General features: G+C 35.0%; 3 protein-coding genes across 5 annotated transcripts; 1 reads left to right on the forward strand and 2 right to left on the reverse strand.

The window, feature by feature from the left end:
• Nucleotides 1-1309: 1309 nt before the first annotated feature.
• LOC116011889 (protein AAR2 homolog) lies at nt 1310-6230 on the reverse strand. 3 transcript variants are annotated; one of them, XR_004097105.1, is made up of 14 exons: nt 5975-6230; nt 5785-5867; nt 5077-5134; nt 4804-4863; nt 4096-4225; nt 3769-4013; nt 3588-3680; nt 3427-3498; nt 3163-3195; nt 2540-2680; nt 2223-2279; nt 1864-1956; nt 1622-1783; nt 1310-1531 (listed from the first exon to the last, which is right to left on the reverse strand). XR_004097105.1 is itself a non-coding variant. In XM_031251311.1 (13 exons), exons 1-13 carry the CDS (start codon nt 6068-6070, stop codon nt 1724-1726), a joined length of 1221 nt encoding a protein of 406 aa, XP_031107171.1. In that variant the 5' UTR covers nt 6071-6230; the 3' UTR covers nt 1333-1723. The 3 variants fall into 3 exon arrangements, 2 of the variants coding, with proteins under 2 accessions (XP_031107171.1, XP_031107173.1); XM_031251311.1 differs by having other exon boundaries at nt 1333-1783; XM_031251313.1 differs by lacking the exons at nt 1310-1531; nt 1622-1783 and having other exon boundaries at nt 1873-1956; nt 2540-2610.
• Nucleotides 6231-6885: 655 nt separating this feature from the next.
• On the reverse strand, nt 6886-12057 carry LOC116014408 (pyridoxal kinase). Its single transcript, XM_031254460.1, has 13 exons — nt 11695-12057; nt 11500-11605; nt 10813-10906; nt 10576-10680; nt 9258-9341; nt 8962-9035; nt 8696-8760; nt 8502-8565; nt 8249-8314; nt 7848-7904; nt 7580-7624; nt 7446-7499; nt 6886-7126 (listed from the first exon to the last, which is right to left on the reverse strand). Exons 1-13 carry the CDS (start codon nt 11763-11765, stop codon nt 6986-6988), a joined length of 1026 nt encoding a protein of 341 aa, XP_031110320.1. The 5' UTR covers nt 11766-12057; the 3' UTR covers nt 6886-6985.
• Nucleotides 12058-19100: 7043 nt separating this feature from the next.
• LOC116014284 (uncharacterized protein At1g66480-like) lies at nt 19101-19723 on the forward strand. Its single transcript, XM_031254311.1, has one exon. The coding sequence runs from the start codon at nt 19191-19193 to the stop codon at nt 19686-19688; it is 498 nt and encodes a 165-aa protein (XP_031110171.1). The 5' UTR covers nt 19101-19190; the 3' UTR covers nt 19689-19723.
• The last annotated feature ends 1999 nt before the right edge of the window (nt 19724-21722 follow it).

Raw genomic sequence — 21722 nt, forward strand, 5'->3', positions numbered from 1 at the left:
CGAGCGATGCATATTTTTTTCAAATGTTTTTACTTGAATTTTGGATATACTATATATATACGCCATTATCGATTGTACATATCACCTTTTTCAACATTTCAAATTAAATGTTACGCTACCATGCATGTTGCGTTTGGCTTTTCTGCCCACCATTCCCAAGAGAGAATTATTCAATATTCATGCCTAGCTAGCTACAAGTCCACAACTTGTATTGTTATTGGTTTCAATCTTGATTAGTTTTAATCTTGAAAAAGTGTAAATCAAATCTTGTTCTAAAGTATAGGTCAAGCATGGAGCTACGTCATTCAACGACCCATACTTTAGTTTGTAGCTAAGACAGGGAATTCAATAACATTATGACATTCAACCATGCATACCTTTTTAAGATTATGGTCTTAGAATCATATTCTTCCCTAAATAGAAGCAATTTATGTAACTTAATTATTCACCTAATAATTCATTATATCATGTGTGCTATTAAACTTGTTCTACTAAATATTTTAAGGTATAGTATATGTATAATTAGAACAATTTTAAGGTGCCGTCTACAAATATTTTATGATATGTTCGTAATTAAAAAAAAAAAATACTCATTCACACTTGTGCCTTTACACATGATATCATCATGCATACATACATGACTATATCAAATATTATTGGTAATGATTTACAATAATACCTAACACCAATGCGTGCGAAAAGTATCAATGCCAATCAGCAGTATAAATTTTTCATATATAATTATAAGTTAAATACGGAGTATTACATTATCATACCACAAAATCATTTTTTTTTTCGTTTTCAATTAAAGTTTTGAAAGATTCTAATCCTCATATCATTATATATACTCCGTATAATTTATTTATTTATCAGATATATGAAAAAAGTTGGGGGGGAAAGTGAGAAAAGGAACTTTTGAAAAAGCAAATGAAAGTGTATTCTCAAGAAACAACCAGAAGGTAAACACGATATGGAGGAAGTGTAGTAAACATGGACCTGTGTGTGAGAAGTAAGCTACTCAAAGAAAGAAACTTTTAAATATGCCTTAATTATGCCTTAATATTAAACACTAATCTTTTGGGGCATATGATTTCAATCTTCTGTAGATAGTACACACGTACAGCGCCCCTATGAATTATGATGGAATCAGAGTAAGAAATGTCTAATACATGATTCTATAGTCTATACACAGTTACTTAGTCACATGGCACATGGCAGGCCGCACATCCTTTACAAAAGTGTTACTTTCGATTTTACTCTTGCATTAACAGTCTGCTTACTAACTATCATGCTGAGTTTACAAACCATATTTTATAATCATACATTTTGACATGAACCACTCCCTCAAATAGTCAAATATATAAACCATATTCTGTACGGGTCTCCCAACTCAAGGAATTTGAGAATCTAAAAATAAGAATCGAGCTATCAAAAAAGCTTCAATTCAGTGACATGTAACGAGTATGGATTGAAGTGGACCACAAAAACAAAGTAAGCAAAACCAAACCAAGGCCACATAAAGGTTGCTTTCCTGTAGATTAGGCAACATTATATTACAGTGAGAAAATTCTATCAATTTCTGACCTGTAAATTAAGCTCCAGCATTTGATCATGGTAATACCTTCAACTATTTGCAGTAATATACAAAGCACACTGATGTTAGTTGGTCTGCAAAATGAGTTTGCCCTCGGTATAATTGTCTGCCTCTGGCTAGGGTTTAGATTCATGATGTGTCCATGCTGCTATGGCCTGGATCATCTATCATCTCTACCACTGGAGCATACTGCAACAGTTGAATATAGATTGAGTCTACAGAAACAAAGATGATGTATATCTATTCAACCACCATAGATTCATACATACCTCATCATCTTCAAAATTTAATTCGTCAGCTGCATTGTTCGGTTCAAAGTCCCAACCAAGAGAGTCCTCGAGCAGATCTTTGAGTTTTCTAGTCTGTTGTAACAAGAGGGAGGGGTCGGTCTTTTATCAAGCACTCAATCTGATATTCGTACGAATCAACTAATAACATTTGAAATTGACCTCACTGGAAGTTACAAGTGTAATTCAAGAACAAGAAAATGCTACCTTCCCAAAAGGTCAATCTATTGGAATTTAAACAATGTACAAAGTAATGAGGGGAAAAAAAATCCTCTGAACTGATTTAGTGTGACTGCCCAACAGAGATGAAAAAGGGAAAACAATAAGGTCAAGAGTCATACCCATGATAGGAGGTCACCATCAATCACAGGGGCCTCAAGTAGCAGTGAGAAGAAGTCCTGAAAGCAACACAGTTATCAAATGTCAAAGATGAGCTCAAAGCCTATGTTTAGAGCAGTCAGTATTCAGACATTGGCAATTATCAACATGGTTTAACCAATTAATCTGCTTGCGAAAGCAATTGGGGTGTTTCCTACTTTCTAATAACTGGAACATTACTACATTAGTTAGTTGATTTGCAAAGCAAATCATGAATTATCAGGAAGGAAAGGAGATTTGAAGATGCATAATTGACAACTACTAAATCCAGGTAGATTACCTTGCAAAGGATGTGCAGGAAACTGTCATCAGATAACCAAGACTCATCCAACAATGCCATGACTCCTTTCTCTGCAATATCGGCATTTTTATCGTCCTTTTGAAATCCAAATTTCAACTGATAATATATTACTTGGACAAACTGTTCATAAAAAGAGATTCTAGTTTTTATAAGGAAAAGAATTCACAGCTCAAAAAAAAATCAAACAGTGAAATATGAAGAAACCAACTCACAGATACATATGGTTTGAAGCAAAGAGAATACTTGTAGAATTTAGCAGAGAAGTAAAAGTCTAAGAAATGCACCTAAGACCTAAGGGGCCATGCAGAGGAAGGAATCGAATCGTGACAAAAAAAAAAAATTAAAAGAAGAAGAAGAAGAAGAAGAGAGAGAAGCATATTACAGACCATGCAGAAATTTACATTTCAATTGGCATTTTTATAGAGTCATTCAAGAACTATCAATTCCTATCTATTTGTAAGTAGGTTAAGTAAGCTTGGTACTCAAGTGTCTTCCTACTTTTTTTAACCCAGTGCTGCACTCAAGCAGCAATAGGAGTTTTCATTCCCATAAAACATGCAGTACAAGAATGCCTATAGATGTAGATGGACTTCAACTGTTACCTTGGTGAATAGCTGACTCCTTGTGTGAAGAGGCTGCAAGGAATATAGGATTCATATCAATTTCACAAATCTGAAATTAATGTATCCACCTAATATCATCTTTATCTTTAGACTTACACTCAACAGTCATTCCAAACTCCAAAGTTTACAATTTTGCATACAAAAGATATTACAATCATGTCAAATGCTTCTGTTGTATTCAATATTCAAGCCACTGCGTGACTAGATCGATAGGAAGAATTTAGCAATCATTTCATTACTTACAGCCTCTGTACATCCAAGAAAAAGGCTGGCAATAAGCTTCCACTGTAAATATGCTTCAAGTGACTGTCCCATCTGCAAGAAGCTCAAACTTAATGCTCAAGAGTCAGGTAGGAAATCATATAAAAACAGGGAAGCAGGAGAATGTACAGCTTTATCCATACCAGAAATGCAATAAAGGAAAATTGCAATTCTCCCAGAAGGGAATTTTCATTTCCGCCATATTCCTTTGCTATAATGGTCTCCAATACCTGTGTCTGCACATACAGTATCTATGAAAAATACCCTCGCAGAACAAAAGTTCAGTGTAATCGTAAGTAATTACAAAATAAACAAGAAAAATACCTTGTCAAGGTTCATGTTTGTAAGGTCGTGCCCGGACAATCCCTTATGTTTTATAAGACGAGGAATTGGCGTGAAGTAACAACCTTTTCTTTCAGACTTCTCAACTGGCCTTTCAGACTTCTCAACTGGCCTTGAAAATGTACTATTCCTCAGCTGCTCAGCCAAAGCTTTTTCCATGGCTGTCTTAGGAATGTTGCTGATGCTATCAGGTTCAGATGAGACAGAAATTTCCCCTCCTATAGGCTCTGCTAATAGCAGAAACCAGCAAAATTAGGCAGCAAAGAAATGAGCAGAAATGAAATGTAAGACAACTAGACAAGGGTTCACCTAAGCGTTCAATGATAGCCTTCGTAATATAGTTAGACAGGTGTCTCCAATCTCCATATTGGTTCAGCATATAAGGGCCTAGTTGTCTGTCAAACTCCAATCTCCTCACAGCTTGACCATATCTCTCTTCCTTCAGAAAACAAAAAACAATAGCTATGCAGCTTCAAAATTGAAGATCTAACCCCTGAATATCTATTGCATTAAGATTAAAGAAAAGAAAAGTAATGTAATGTAGAAGGAGCTGTCAACTATAATCAGCTTTCTGAGTCTGACTTGAACAGAAAAGTAACTTTTAAAACCAATCAGGGGGATGCAGACTAAACAAAACAGCGAGACTGGTGTTTGAGGAGAAGAAGAGGAGGGAGGGAGTGGGGAAAGTGGGATGCTCTTCTTTTGTTTGTGTTTAAGGTAAATTTTCTCGGAGTCTACAACCCAGCATTTCAGAAATGATCATTAATGAGAATTACAGATTTCTTCTCATTGCTCAGTGCTTCAAAAAGATTTATACATGGGCAAACACAACTTATTCTCTATCTATATCTATGTCTAATAAATTAAAATTCAATATTTCTACATCTAAGTATAGCACAGGGGTTCTCAGCTGAGCAAATTGCAACACAATAATCCTATCAGAACAGCATTATCCATAGGAAACATCAGGGAGGTGGGGGAGAAAGCGAACCATGAAAAAGACCCTTTAGGACTTACATCTTCTTCAGACAATTTGACAAATCTCTCCTCCTTCTGATCCCATTTCCTAACAATTACCTGTTAGCCCACAATAAGACAGGTCAAGTTCGTATAATTTAATATAAGATTTTTTTTTTTAATTTAATATAAGATAAAAGAAAAGGAAAAGAAGATTTATAAAAATGAGAATGACAACCAAACAGAAGAATGAGTAGTGCAATGCTCAATGTTTTACTGAACAAAAGTACAAAAAACAACATAAACATATAAGAATGCAAAATGTTTCTAAACCTCTGAATGGCTTGCAACAATGAAGAAACCAATGATTGGTGAGAATGCATTGCCTTCCCTGCATGAAGTAAAAAAAGAATGCATAAATTGTTTCCAATATCCAAAGATTCTCCAGACAGGGAAAAACAGGAGCAAATAGATAAGTTGAACGGGGAATCAAAATCTTTACAACTGCCCTTGAAATCAAATTACAGAGGTAATAAAAAGTAATATTATACTGGGGTTTGGGCAAGCTACATCCCTTTACTGATTCAAATCCCACCTCCCCTTATACCCCAATGTACCATGTTAGGTTGTGCCACTACCATCAGATTATGGTAAGGCTAAGGGTAGTGAAGTTTATGTGCTTAAATTTCCATTGAATAATTCCCTTCCCACATAATCCTACATTCCTGCCCAATATTTACATCTACTTTTAAACCAAATTCTTTTGTGCACACCAAACTGGTCCATCCAATCAAATAACTCAGTCACAACAGATAAAAAGACAAAACTTCCTGTTGCAAATTAGGGAAATGCTATCCTTGTGTAATCCAACTACGCTTTAATTACTTCCTTTTCCTCTCTTGTGCCCTAGCTATGTACGAATGCAAAATGGAATGAATAGTAGCGATTCTTAGGGCAGAATATACTAAGAACATGACAGGCTGACAGCAATGATGTTAAGAGAGTGTGCAAAACGAAGAGTAAAAAATTCATAGTGCAAACCTGTTAGATGAGCTATAATAAACGAAATGAACTCCAGGAGGAATCATTTTGATGCCCTTGAAGTTAGGCCCCGAAGAAAACATCTACAAACATCAGCAAAATCACAGCACGAAGCAACATTTAGCACAACACACGGGACATAATTAAAAGCAAAAGCAAAAACGCTAGTTTAGTTTATCTTGGAACTTACCTGAGTGTCAATGCCTATGAGTGTGGACTGAGGAACGTCGAGTAGGAGCACTGTAGCGCCCTCCTTCACCAACTGTAAAGCCGCCTCTGGATCCATATTTTTTCTCAAATACCTCAAAGCTGGCTCAACTCTCAACTCTTACAACTTCACAAGCTTCTGCTTCTCCTTCCTCCTTTCTCAAACCCAAATCCAAAATATTGCACTGCTTCCTCTTTAGACATATTACCCCTTCCCAATTTGGCAGCCGGTCACTGGAAATTTCTATTGATTTTTTTTTTTTTTTTTTTACAGATAACTACTTAATCTTTATATATATAAATTATATTTTACACATTTAATCCCTCTTTTTAAAGCATGTATATGGTACAATTTCGATCTATAATTTCATAAAATAGTCAATAAAGGATAATAAAAAAGGAGATAAGCTCAAAAATAATAATAATAATAAGCAAATTATATATACAAATTTGTAGTTATCTTTTGATGTTTTGCATTAATGAATTATAAGTTTATATTAAATTTAAATTTATGAAAATATTTTCTTTGCAGTGATTAAATTAAATTTCGTAAAATCCCCAAAGGATATCCGGGAGAAGAGATTTATTCCCTACACGAGTGTATAAAATATTGGTGAAAATTCGGAGGTAGAGACATATGCCAACCCCCACTATGCTTAATTGTCAATTTGTCATCCCTAGAAGCTTGTCAAGAATCATGAGGATGAATGTAGAAATGAATACAGTAGAAGCACACTAGCACCAATACAGCCTCCCATCTTTCTTATCATTCTTGCTTTTTTGCTTCTTTTGGGAAAGTTTTTGAACTTGTATGCAATATAACATTAATAAGCAAAAAAAAAAAAAAAAAAAAAGAAAAAAAAANAATAAGCAAAAAAAAAAAAAAAAAAAACGAAAAACAAAAAGTATGTTGTCTCTATATTGCAACGAATGAAAATCGTGTCTAGTATCAATAATACAAGTGAAGAAACAATAGTGACGAGAAGCAGACAAATTAGTGATATCTATCGGCCTTGTATTTGACTTCAGGGTTGCGAATGTGATCTTGGCTCTGTATCAATCGAATTTCCAAACTGCTTGATTTGCAGTCATATCCAGCCCTCTGGTAGTCTGTCAATGTCCTCTGCAGGAGTGCCTGACAAAACATTCTTGCCAAATTAACAACCTAAAACAAGGCCAAAAACCAGCTTCTTCCTATGTCTTTTGGCTTTGCTTGCCTTATTTTGTTTTCCAGTTTTTATTAACCTCCACACTCTTGTTCCCCATAATTGCATATTAGCATTCACTTAATAGTTGCACGAAATTTTGCCCTCTATAAAAGTAGAGCACGTATACGATAATCTACTGACTAAAACAACTCTAATGAAGTGAAGTAGACCATACAGTTTTTCATGTTCAAGGCATTTCGTGAAATGGATGGACAAAACTATAGCAGCAATAAACTACTAAAGTACCTGCAAGCTAGACACAGCCAGTTCTGCTGCCTTGTCAAGGTCATCAGGATATCTCTGAATGGAAAATAGCAATTATCAGAGGCAAATTATTTTCAGAAATAAAATCAAATTTAGTTAATCTGGGAAATCATTACATTGCTCCATCCAAGCAACAGGGATGTCATTAGGTCTCCTGTTCCCTGCAATCATAAAGTTTAGGTAATATAAGTATATTGCAGCCTATATGAAGAATGAAGTTGCTGAAATCTTGTGAGTTGCAGGTTCAAAGCAAATCTATGGTAATTAGTAATTACCAACCATCAAGGCATCATTTTCTTTCTGAAGATGAGATTCTTTTTTTTCTTCTTTTTTTTTTTTCCAAGAAGTAATGGCATTCTTAAAGATGAGAAAATTCATACATACCGTGAAATATGCAGGAATTTTGAGTATCGCAATCTTGAATTGTTTAGGAGATTGACCCTATCACATTGAATAACAACATCAAACAATAGTCTTTCACAATGATTTAAACTACAGGTTCCATAATCATCAGAAAACAAAAGAGAGATGCACAGAATAAAAAGGCTTTTATGATCTATAATAGAAGTTTGAGAGAAGCACTGTGAGGTGAGAAATTACTGCATCCATGAGTTTTTAGAATGCTCTACGTGGCAATCACTTGAAAGAAATCGAGAACATTGTTTTCTTTTTTAGGGAAAGGGAGAGGAGTCAGATTAGGGCACAGAGTCTCAAGGTACAAGGAAAACAATAGTTCTCTATAAAATGAGTGTCCTACTCAGAGAATGTGGAATCAAGTTATTTACCTTCGCCTTCTGGTGGCTACCAATAAGAAGTAGATTTCCATCTATGTGTATGCTAGTGAGGACAACCTGAAAACACAGTCCACAACTTTGTCTATTACACACACTCACTCACGAGACTAAAAACAAACATTAAAATTTGTCACATTCAAAATAAAAAGGAAGCTTTCCATAAAGCACGAAAAGACGGGAGGAGCAAATCATGCCAATAGTGAGAATAACTAAAAATAGAAGCTTTCAAAATTTATGTAATGACCTTTGATGGTCCGGCAGCATGAAGAATGTTGCAAGCCTCCCGCCCATCTTGTTCAGATTTAATACTAAGTGAATCAAAGCAATTAGAGAAGGTAAAAGATCTAATACAATTGACTTACAAAGGTGTAGAATAAGAAAAAAAAAAAAATAGAGCATGATTTCCTCAAAAAATTGAAAAAGAATTCATGTGATTACTTCAACCCAGTCAGCAGCTCAGCTTCAAACTGATTTGGAGTCAACATTGAAGCAACAGGGACAACCTTCTCAGAGAGAACATAGCCAGAGTGTTACGAAAATGAAAAACATCTGAAGGGCAAATAAAGCAGCTACCAAGTTGGTACATTGGTTGATGCAGTTACAGTAACTCAAACTTTCAATATTAATGAATAGTCAATAATAATTAAACAAAACATTTACTGTTCCTGTCCTTATCAACCTGAAAAATACAGGATAATGCTTACCTTTTCACGATACACAGACACCAGTTCCATAGGAACATAGAGCTTTCCTTCATCACCCAACACAGGGTCACAAACTGACAAAAGAAGCACAAAGGTTATTAAAAAAAAAAAAAACTAAGACCAACAATTTTATAAAATTTAGGAAAAATAATACTAGTAGCCGTATAATCATAGGCACACGATACTTGAAGCTTCAAAGAACAAAAATACTTCCTAGGCACAGAAAAAACAGAAATGTAATAAATGTTGACACATGTATCTTAACCATAAAAGGCAGAATTTTCTTGTGTACTTACCATATACAAGTTTAGGGTTAATGGTCCGAAGCTTATCAACAACTCTTAAAACCATTTCCAAGAAGGAAACAGAGCCAATATAACCTATAACACGCTTACTCAAAATTAGCAGTTGACATAGACAAAGCGTTCCAAAAAAGTATTATATAACTTTAATAAAGAATTTAATTCAAATATTCAATCATACTATTTAACCATGAATAATCTGAAGATTCTAACAAGTACACTCATAAAAACAAGCATATAGAAATAACAACTATTGCAAGTTACAAATGAATCTCCCTCACAGTATAATACTGAGGTAAGCCTTAATTCCAATCTAGTTGGGGCTGGCTATGCGGATCCAAAGTCACATTCAATCTTAATAAGCACTAAATCCACCATTCCCTTGAGCTATATCATGTCTTCCTTTTCTTTCTTTCTTTCTTTTTTTAAAAAAAAACATTTTCAATCCAATAAGTTTCACAGGGTTATCTACACTAACTCTAGGTAATACGCTGGTCAACCCAACCGATCTCCCTTTAGGTAAGTATTCGGCCTCATCCGACTGTGTCCGACCATGTGATCGGTCGGTGGGACTGATGAATAGCAGCATAGCATGTGGCGCATTGCCCAATCAAATCACCATAGGGCAGTGTGTTTTGAGTATGTGGAACGACCAACCATCTTGCCTGCTACTTGATAGCCACGTGCAACCAAATGAGTAAAAGCCAGCATGTGTCTTGAAGAACCCTATAAAAGCTGCCCAGGGCATTCAATGAGGGATTTTTTGGGAAAGAGAGAGAGAGAGAGAGCTGAAGGCTGTCAGGATTCTGTGGATCTCTCCTTGTGTGTACATTGACCGACCATTGTCTTGAGCACATTAATAAAATACCTAATTTTATTGCTTTCCATACTACTTTGGACCTATAATTTGCCCACTACTTGACATATTTACATCATCAAAGTTTTTATTTACCACTTACTATCATATTTCCTGTCACTACCTTGTTATTGTTCTTCAAGGGTCTTTATAAGAGCTAAATGTCCATTGCAAAATAGTCATTTCAAATATACTCCTAAAGTAATAATTTTGATGATTGCCAAAGTTTGTCTGCATGGGATAGAACTTAATTAATACAAGAAATGTCTATCGGTGCTTCAACCTTGCCAGCACGTCCACAAAATTAGACCCCCTGATATACACATCCTCAATACCAGTGCAGAACATGGTTGAGCAACAAATTTACAACCAGAACAATAAGAAGTTATCAATGTAATTTTAGTGAACATAGAACCCCTAGAAGCAGTATAATGTTACACTATGAGATACAGATACCTGTTAATAAATGAGTGTAGAACAACAAATTGTTAGCTTGAAGACCTTCTATCAAATCCCATAGTTGTTCTCCATTCAAAACCTGACCCTTAAAAGTCGGGTATCCTGTAAAATTTTCAGGTTGACCATAATACAAGTTAGTATAGCAGATGGTTTTACATCTAAACTTGTAGAGATTTTCGTATAGCCTAACAACATATTCCAGGCATCAGACTGAAACTGATAGAAGCTGCTTGCCTGTGTGGTTTGAGAACTGCACAGAATTGATGGGGTCCACATCATAGCCCAGCAGTTGGAGAGGAAACACTGCTGACTTGTTTCCCACATACCCCTAAGCAAAAAGAATTAGAAAAGTTGGCAAAGTCGTTTTATAATCATTTTTCTTTGGCCAACAATATATTATATATTTACAGTCTGACAGCTACATATAGCAATGAGGCACAACATAATGCCAAATGGAGCAACATAGACCTTTACCAACCCATCAAATTGGAAATGATAGCATGAAAGGCCTAGCACAATTGCATATAAAATCAATAAATAAACAAGTAATAACACACACAAAAAAAAGGCTTGAAACAGTAGCTAAGTATGTTTCCCTTATGAATTATAAAACAGATGCAAGAGAAAACAAATACTTTGAGAAGACTCGAGTACTGGCTCTGTATACTACTAACATGGAATAGAACTGGAAATTACCAGATTAATAAATACCTAAACCAAATTCTTCCAAGTACTAACATTGAATTGAAAATTATGGCATCAAGCTTCTCCAAAGAAATAGACATGTCCAATACAAACGCAAACATACATAAAAACACACTTCACATATACCATAGTAGCTCTTCTTCCTTTCATCAGATACACTCAAAACCTATCGTGACTAAAATTACCACTCAAAAGCTACTGATCCGCTAGGAGTACCTGAACAGTGTGAGACTGAATGCTAAGAACGCGACCAGTTTCAGACGGGAGAGCCAGAGAAAGAACCGGTGGAAGCGCCATTTTCAACCGCTTCGAGCTCTTTCTTCTGCATATCTCAATTACTTCAATCCCAATTGGAAAACAATCATCTCAATCACCAAAACATGCAACACAAATAAGCCAAAAAAAAATCACCTGAAATTCGAAAAGCTTGGCACCGAAATCCGACTTGATTTAATTTGAGTAAAGATCAGAGAATCAAACATATAGCGTAAAAGGTATTCTCTGAAGACTATGCTAATATATTCAATGCTTCTGCAATAAATTAATTGAAAATTTGTATATTTCTATAGAATAATTATATTTTCCAGATTAGGTAATAGGTATCCGCCGTGTCGAGGTTGCAAGCATGTGATTTGGTTGTTCCGGTCAACCTTGCTGAGGAATAAAGCGGATTTGATTCGTTCAATATCGACGTCACTCTGCTCTGGCAGACCAAAATTGGCGTGCGCTTGAATTGAATGAATACCAGTACTGCAGTAGAGAATGCCAGTAATGGAAAACTTGTAGTCGTACCCTTGCAGGCCACAAAGCTAAAAAGAATGAGGAAATAATTGCAAATGTTACCACTAAAACTTTGGTTATTACAAATTTGCCCAATAACTTCTTTGTTTGAAGGATTATCCTAAAACCTTGGAAATTGCGGGGATCAGATTTTTGTACCAAAATTTTCTCCCTTGTTGTTTTTATTCATTACTTTGGTCTTATTAGGACTCTATTTATTTTAGTCTTATTATAACTCTCTATTCTATGTTTCTAGTGATTTTTATATTCTAGTCTCTCTAGAATTCTTTCATTATATATATTCTTATAATTTATATCTTAAACAATCTTATTCAATACAATACATTCAGTTCTCATCTGATGGTATCAGTTAGTTAAGGTTCTCGAACATTAATATTATCAACAAAAAATCCTAAATTTATGACATTATGAATTCAAGACAAAATCTTAAATTCATGACATTATGAATTCAAGATCAATTTCTTCTAATTGATAAAAAAATTTTGAAAGTTTGTAAGGTGTACACCTTAATTTTTTCTTCTAATGATCCATAATGAACCAAATATGGGGCAATTCCACTTGTCTAATAACTCAAACTAAATAATTAGCATATTTCCATAAGTCTATGAGATTTAATGAAATGACACAAGAGAAACACCCATGTAGAAATTAGGTGCTCAATAAATGCCATTTGCCTAAGTACTCTGAAGTAAGGAAAGTCAAGTCATGCAAGTTAAATGAGAAAGGCTAAGAGAGTATGATATTAATAGTTTGGTAAAATGATTTTTATTCATTTTCTTTTATTACAAGTTTATCTTGCTTTGACGTCATCATTGATTTGATGCCACAGAAAAAGAAAACAAAGTCATGTTACAAATTAAATTTAATTAATAATATAAAATTTCAATTCAAATAATATCATATCAAAATTATATACTCCGTAATACATTTACATTGCATAGATTTTTTTTTTTAAAAAAAAACTAGTATTTTCACCATGCACGAAATAGATTTGTTATAATATATTAAGAATATTTAGATTGATATATAATTATATAAATTATAACATCAAATATTATATAGTGCAATTGAAGATATGTTTTGGATCGATTATGTTTTCTGATGTTATCTTTGTTTGAATTCTAGCAAATAATTATTTAATTAATAACTAATGTGTAGAAGGTGCTGGAACTTTAGAGATTTTATATATCATTGTTTAGGATTTTTATAAATTGGACAAATATGCTCGTTCTCTAGTAACTCAGTTATAGGAATCAATTGCTATTTTAACTCATATGTATGGAAGATATGTTTTTGTGTAGATATATATCAATTTTTCCATCTTGAAAAAAAACATAATATCACCGGTTGTATTTACACATTGGAGGTGTTTGGTAAATGGATGTTAGCTGATAGCTGGTAGCTGATTGGTTTAGCTGGTATTTGATAGTTGATTGTATTAACTGGTTTGATCAGTTGATTGTATTAGCTGGTTATAAAAAAGTGTTTGGTAAATTAGATGTTTACTATTAGCTGATTGCATGTAAAATGACCTTTAAGGGTATGAGCATGTTATGTTATTTTGAGCTTTAATTAACTATAATTCTAAAATGATTTTATTGAAAAAATATTATTATTAATATGAATAACCTATTATTATTATTATTATTATAAATCCACCCACCCGTATCGCCGTATCCCTTCTTTTAAATTAAATGCTAAACCCAAAGCTCAAATTAAATAAAATCCCTAGACCCTCTACCCCAAATCAGAGAAGAAATAGCGAGAAGCCACAAAATGAGCGAGAATTAGAGGCAAGAAGCAATCGGAAATAAGAAGGGTGAGAAGCAATGATAGCAAGGATGAAGATGATTGATTTGGGTTAATGTCTTTCATTGTTTTTTTTTCTTTTAATTTGTAAAATACAAAATATAGTTTATGTATTTGTTGTGTACTCAGAATGTTGAGGATGAAGACTTTCGTGATAAATTGATAGTTTTTTTTTCTTTTCCATTTATTAGTTACTTTTAATTTGTGGGTTTAGATGTGTGTTCTTTGAGTGTTGTCCATGGCTGTTAGTGAGAAGGGATGAAGGAGAGAAAAGAATAATATTGCCAGTGAAAGGGGGAGAAGGGGTGAAAAGAAGATGGGTAAATTTGTCTTTTAGAAATTAATTGTAATCAGACATCTGAAAAAGTTGCTTCACCCAGCGTTTCAAAAACTAGCTTATTGGGATGAATCAGTCCGAGGAAAAAGCCATTAGCCAAACACTCATTTCAGCTGATTGACTAAGTCAAACAGCTCTAAATGGTCAAATCAGCCAAAAATTGGCTGATAAGCCAATAACCAAACACCCCCATTATTGAAACCTTTTTGTAGACAACATTGACAGGATCAACACAATCTTGTCCATCATCGTCTAAAACTAATTAACACTTTCAGGCTATCAGGATGGGTGACTCGGAAAAAAGGCATGTACAATTGACCGTGATTAAAAATTGATTTTTTTCAGCAATAACCCAACGTGAGTTATTGTTCGACCATGACTTTTGTTGATAGTCATGGCATATGCAAGCATCAATGAGAATTATTTATGCTGTAACTTGAAGGGCAATCTCGTATTAGAAAGAGAGAGAAAGAACTTTGGTTCCTTCATGTGTCCCATTAACTATTCATGCTTCAACAATATGATCTGTCAATCTTGTGGTGATGAGTCGCATACTGTTATAAAGACCAAAAGAATTGTCTATATTTCGCAATAACATAACAGGTGCACAGTCTCGTATTTTTTAATTACTATAGAGACATTTTGAGAAAGAGTTTTATTCTTGCTAAATGTCATTTAAAATTTGAGCAGTTTGGCGCAAATCTTTGTTCAAACAGTTGGTTAACCAAATGGTGGTAACGACAATTTGACCATGGTCAAATGACAGATTTGTCAAAATTTTGACGGGTCAGTCATTTATTAAGCATGGCCAAAATTGTGATATATATGAGTACATACGTGTGCGTAGATGAGGATACCTCTCTCCATATCCACACTTGCCCCTATTAAAAAAAACTCTATTACTTCAATTTTATGAGTATTTTACTTTTTATTAAGGTGACAATATATAAATACCATGGTTTATTAAGCGTGAATATAATTGATATCTCAATCACTTTTATTTTTTAAAGAAAGAAATTTTATTAATAGCTCTCTTCAAGCATAACACTATAGATAAAAAGAGGATAAGAAAATAATTCATTACAATCTTACTCAGAAACAGAATTTCAAACTAATTAGTAAATGTTTAATTCATAAATCATTCAACAAACGAGAATACGAGATACAAATATGAACAAAATGATTCAACCGCCACATATTCCACTCGAACAGTAAAATGGTTCCATACATAAAATACGGAAGTTTTCCGTAGTAAAAGAAGAAAAAATAATTACGCATCCAACTTCCCGACAAACTGCCCCAAATCCAGGACCTTTCAGATTCCGGGCAAATTCGTATTATTCATCGCCGAGAAACCTATCAGAATCTCCGGTAATCGCAAAATGAAACGGAAGAAATGGTCGGAGGTGGAGGAGCAAACTCTACTGAGCAAGTACGCGGAACTGCTAAATTGTGGAGCTCTGTTGAAGCTGAAGACGAGGGAGAAGAAGTTCAAGCCCATCGCGGACCACGTGAACGCGGTGCACCACCTCCAGGACCCGGTTCTCTTCCCCTTCAAGTGGTCCTGGCGCGACGTCTCGATCAAGGTCCAGAACATGCGGCACCAGTACCTGGGAGTGAAGCAGAAGATCCGGACACCGAACAACGAGTTCAATTGGAAGGACGGCGAGAATCACTGGGAGAATTTCATGAAATACAAGGAAGTGTTTGGGGATGTGGAGTTGGAGCTCAAGGATTGCAATTTTAATTGCAGTAAGAAATTCGGCGATGATCCGTTTGCTGATGGAGGGATGCTAGGGTTAGGGTTAGGGTTTGGGATTGACAGTGAAGAATCGGAAGAGGGGGAAGAAGACGAAGACGAAGAGGAGGAGGAGGAGGAGTTGGGCGATGACGTGGGAATCAGTGAGGAAGCTGAATTGGGAAATGGCGAGAGAGTTGGTGATTCAGGTTGCGGTGAGGGGAAGAAATTGAAAAAGGGAATTTCACAGAAGAGATTCAGAATGGTGGGTGCTAGGTTATTGAATTTGAGGGATGTGGTGTTGAGGAGGGAGGAGAAGAGGAGGGAGAGAGATTGGAGTAGGGAAGAGGAGATGATGGAGAGAGAGCATAGAAGGAGAGACACAGAATTACAGAGGGAAAGACATGAAGAGGAGAAGGAGAGTGAGTGGGAGATGAGGGAACTGAAAATGGAAGAGAGACAGATGATGTGGACAAAGAAAGAACTCGAGACAAGATTGAGGCTTGAGAGGGAACTTGCAGAGGAGAGGCAGCGGCGAATCAAGTTAGAGGAGAAGTGGGAGGAGGAAGAGATGGAGTGGAGGGAGCGATTGGTTAGTATGCAGCTCGAGCACGAGAAGCAAATGATGCAAATGCACGCTGACGCTTGCCAGAATCAAATGCAGATTCTGGGCGTCATGACTCGACTCATGTGCCAATTCTTCGGAGTTGCAAACGATGGATTGGGCAGCGGGTTGGGCACGTTGCCTCATCAAGTTTTGCAGAATTTGCAGCATCCCGGAGGCTTGGAGGACAATGGGAAGCCCGATGCTGCTTCGCCTTCTGAATTTTGTAGACTGTAATTAACACCCTTCTGATACTCTCTTATATTGATAGATTTAATACTGAAATAAGATGTTAGATTAACTTATTCATGTGTATCCAATAAATATTGTAATACAATCCTTTTGAGAAAATTTCACCTCATTATTATATTCACCCGAGTATATGAATAACTTCGAGCTTCCTCTATTTGCAACTCATTCAAATGCTGATCACTATGTTGATTGTAATATGCTTTATGCTTCTTCTGCCTCTGTAATCATTTAGTGATAAAGGAACATTTCTTCATATTTAAATTGCACTAGTACAAAATAAGGGGGCAGTATTAGACACAGCAGGATTACAGGAATGGTGGTGATCTATGGAAGAGCCAGTCATAGGATTCAAGAAAAATTAAGAAACCTTGTTATAGAGAGTACATAAGCAAACAATCTTGGATGAATCAAGGTCAGAACTCAGGATTGGAATACCATCCTTAAAGCTGCTTGGTAGGGCTCCTTTCTCCTTTTGAATTTTCTTGATTTTTTCTTTCCAGCAATGATACTAACCATTCTTTTATTACAAGTTCTCTATGGGCATTCGGCTTGCCTAGTTATGGCAAGAGTTGCAGGCTGAGGTGGATTGACTGTATTTAAGATTCTAAGCCCAGATCGGAATACTTATTCTTTGATCAAGCTGAAGAGGATGTTAGAATCAAACTTGATGCCTTCTTGGGCAACCGGTACACCTTTTTGCTTACCCACACTATTAATGCTTCTAGTTTTCTCATGCTATATTTCATTTCTTCTGCAGCCAGACGTTTCACTACATTACTTTTACAATGATAATAATGACTGCAAAATAAGACTCGTGGAGCTTAGGTAATGAGTGTAAGTTAACTCAATGCTTCTGAAACTTGCTTTTAGCGGAATAGAACAAACTAGTTAGAATTCAGTACTAGATCACGCAGCCCCTCACTGTGCAGGGGCGGTTTACTTATATACTTTGAAAATACTTGTGCAGTTTATACCCCTCATATAAATCTGGTTTTTAACTGCTGTTCAGTTCATACTCAACAATTAAAGGATACTGAACAGATATTGTGCTCAACATCAAGAAGCAACAGTGTCGCTCTCGCGTTTTAGGTGGAAATACTTCAATATGGACCTCGAGGTGGAAATGTGAGTATTGCTTGATTTTCTCACTGCACAAGGAATGGACACAAATCATTTCAGAGAACACAATCAAGAACAGAGTAGGTAAGGGAAAGCGAGGCAAAGCTTATCAATCTATGAAGTAGAGTACAAGCATTGATGCATGTCGTGGATAGGAGCTTTAGTTTGTAGAAACATAAATGCATTATTTTTCCAGAATTACAGTCGTTATTATGCAACAGTACTCAGATATTTCCATTTTCTTGACCATGTTCCATGGCAACAGTACTAAGATATTTTGATTTTTCTTGAGGGTGTTCCATGGTTAATTATCACAGATGTTTACTTCACCTTTGACAATGAAAAGATGAATAATTTATAAATGCCTTCGAATAAAGTTTGCCCATGTACTTATCTGCTTACAGACATGTTTGTTTGTAGAGACCATGTTTTATGTTTATATATTCAGAAAACAGATTTCTTGTCCAATCATACAAACAGGGTGTAGCCTCAGTGTCCCACCACCCCTTTATATCCACTGCCTATTTGGCATTGCTTTCTTGAAAGAGAATATAGAAGAGTTGACAAGAAATTCATATGCAGTCGGCTACCTTTCCTTCTAGAAAGAATTTTGTCGTGATGGTTTTGGATTTCCCTTTTCCCATTCATTATCTTATTCACCACTGTCGTTTCAGTGGGAATCTTCCTTAAATTCACATATTCACACAATATTACTGTCAGAAACTATATATATATATATATATATATATATATATAGTGTAGAGATGTAGTTGGTCCAAAATTTTCTGGCCCTAACCCGATAGGATAATGAAAGAGTAAATAAGTAAATTACGGTAGTTTAGCGGCCTATTAAGGAGATGACTAGTGTTTGGTGCTCATAAGATGTCCACCACATTAGGTGTAACTCTCACCTTAGGACTGTTAAGACTCTACCTTATGTTTTTATTTATAATTTACTGTTCGAAATCACTTGAGCTATTTGTGCGGACTATATATATATAAAAGAAGTCCACCACATTAGGTGTAACTTTCATCTTAATTAGGACGGTTAAGACTCTACCTTATGTTTTTATTTATAATTTACTGTTCGAAATCAATTATATATATATATATATATATTGTACTATTAGATAGATAGACTGTTTATTTATATGATTTGCTGGTGTACCCAAGCATGCTTGCACCCACCATTTGTTAAATACATTCCCTATCGGACATTCAATTCATATGCAGAAGTGAAGCTAGGAATGGGGAACGCCATAGGAGGGAGAAAGAAAGCAAAGGTGATGAAGATCGACGGCGAAACCTTGAAGCTGAAAACGCCGGTGTCAGCGTTCGATGTTATTAAGGATTACCCTGGGCATGTGTTGTTGGACTCGGAAACAGTGAAGAGGTTTGGGGTAAGAGCGACGCCATTGGAGGCGGAGCAAGAACTGAAGCCCAAAAAGATTTACTTTCTGGTGGAATTGCCCAAGTTTCCTCGAGGTGAGAGAGTGCCGAGACGGATGAGGTCTGCAGGCGTTCATCACATGAGCGCCACGGACCGGCTAGAAGCGCTGATGAAGATGCGAAGGTCGAGTTCCGATGTGTCGGCGGCGGTGAGAAGGGAATGGGGGCCGGTTCAGATCAAGCTGAGGCTGCCCAGAGCTCAGGTGGAGAAGGTGATCGTAGAGAGCAGGGACGAAGGTGAGGCGGCGGAAAAGATCATCAATCTTTGTATACGTGATGTCGACAAAGGCCGTTAGTTTAGTTGTGTGTTGCCGACATTTGTGTTGTCTTAGGTTTTTTTTTTTTTTTTTTTTTTTTAATTTTAAATTTTAAATATATAAATAAGTTGTATATAGTTCAAGTGGGATATTTTACAATGTCACAAAAACAAATGTTTTATAAAGTTGTATATTATATTTTGTTTGTGGCAAAAAATCTCCCTCAATTACTATTTAAAGGTGAACATTGGGTAAGCTGTACTTAAGTGTAATAGTTAGCAAATCACACAAAAGAAATAAATTGTATTAGAAATATCATATATAGCGTGTTTTTTTTTTTTTTTTTGGCAATGTAATAGGATTACTTACAAAGCACATAGTCCATCTTTACAAAATGTACAATATTGTAATTATAGTATTTGTAAATTTCCTTAGTTTTAGTTTATAAGAAATTCTATAGTATTGATTGTAAAATGATTAAAAATAAAAGTAACGGAAATAGATTTGTAATTTTTTTTATAAGTTTGTGTTAATTAAATATAAGTCGATTTCTATTTTAATACCCAATATTTTCAGTATATATATTGTAAAATTTCCTGTTTATTAACTTAATTAGTTTTTTCTATTAAGTTTGTCGGGAATTTTTGTTTGCATTGCAATTTGTGGTAAAAAAATCGAGTTGAAGCATGTTCAATTTGAGCATTTTATGTATGTCTCAATAATACATTAAAATGTCTCGAAAGATATGGCCGCGTTTGGTTTTTGTCAATACTGTTCTAGTTGAGCTTGTTGCATAGGATTCTTTTAGTGGAGTTTGCCTATCTTCTAACACCCTATTACATAGGAGCGTGGTTTATCCAATACATCCCATTGAGTAATGACTTCGAGTTTCCATTGTCATAAAAAAAACATTAAAATAACTTTGAAATGGATGGATGGTAGATGATTATTGTACTTGAATATCACGAGTAGTTTAATTTTTGTCGTCATCACCTTCTTAGTCGAGTTTCTCTTCAAGGTGGTTGTGTTCGATTATATTCTTGTCAATACTCTCCAAGTTGAGCTTGTTGCATAGGATTCTCTTAGTGCACTTTGTCTATCCTCTAACATCCTATTACGCAGGAGCGTGGTTTACTCAGTACACCTCATTGAGTTATGCCTGCGGATTTCTCTTGTCATAAAAAACATTAAAATAACCTTGAAATGGATGGTTGATACATGATTATTGTACTTGCAATCATCACCTTATTAGTCCTAAAAACTTGTTGAAAATTTATTAATAATGTATTATATGAAAATTGATTCATTCAACCTCAATATTCATATTTATAGTATGTAATTCCTTAGTATTAGGTCTATAACTAATTTGTATTAACTTGTACTTTAATTGATTTTAACCCACACCAATATAATCTAATAATCTATAATTAAAAAAATTAAACTAAAAAGCGACCTAATTGAATTGTTGTTTAGCAAATTTCATGATATGTTCTATATATCAAACTATATATTTATGTTTGTATATTATATATTCAACCTGCACATTGCCATGTGTATACTTATTATTTTTTGATAGACTTCAAGCAACACATGGATTATAGTCTTTTTTTATAGGTCAATCACATGACGTTTCACATGGATCTAAATCTAATACTAAACTAAATGATGTGTTCCGTTAATTACCGATCTAAATTGGTGATGATTACATTGCACATTTATGTTTATATATTATATGCCCAATACCACATGTTAGTAATCGGTCCAAAAACTGTACAAGTCATCTATTCTGTGGATCACCTAAGATGAATAGATGATTATTATTATTTTGTCACCTACCTAATTTAAGATATTAAATTGTCATTAATTTGTATGGGTGCAGTAATTGGTTTAGTTGGCCACATTTCGTCAAGAATGATAGATAGCATTGCACGCTCAGCTCTCACCATCCCACTAAAGACCTCACCTTAGAAATATCCTTAATTAGTACCCCACTTAATAAAGCAATTAAATAGTTTTATTTACTCAGTTGTTGGGTTAGTTGGAATTTCTTTAAATATACCTTCTCTAATTAAT

The sequence above is a fragment of the Ipomoea triloba genome, chromosome 3 (assembly GCF_003576645.1).
Source record: "Ipomoea triloba cultivar NCNSP0323 chromosome 3, ASM357664v1".
NCBI lineage: Eukaryota > Viridiplantae > Streptophyta > Magnoliopsida > Solanales > Convolvulaceae > Ipomoea > Ipomoea triloba.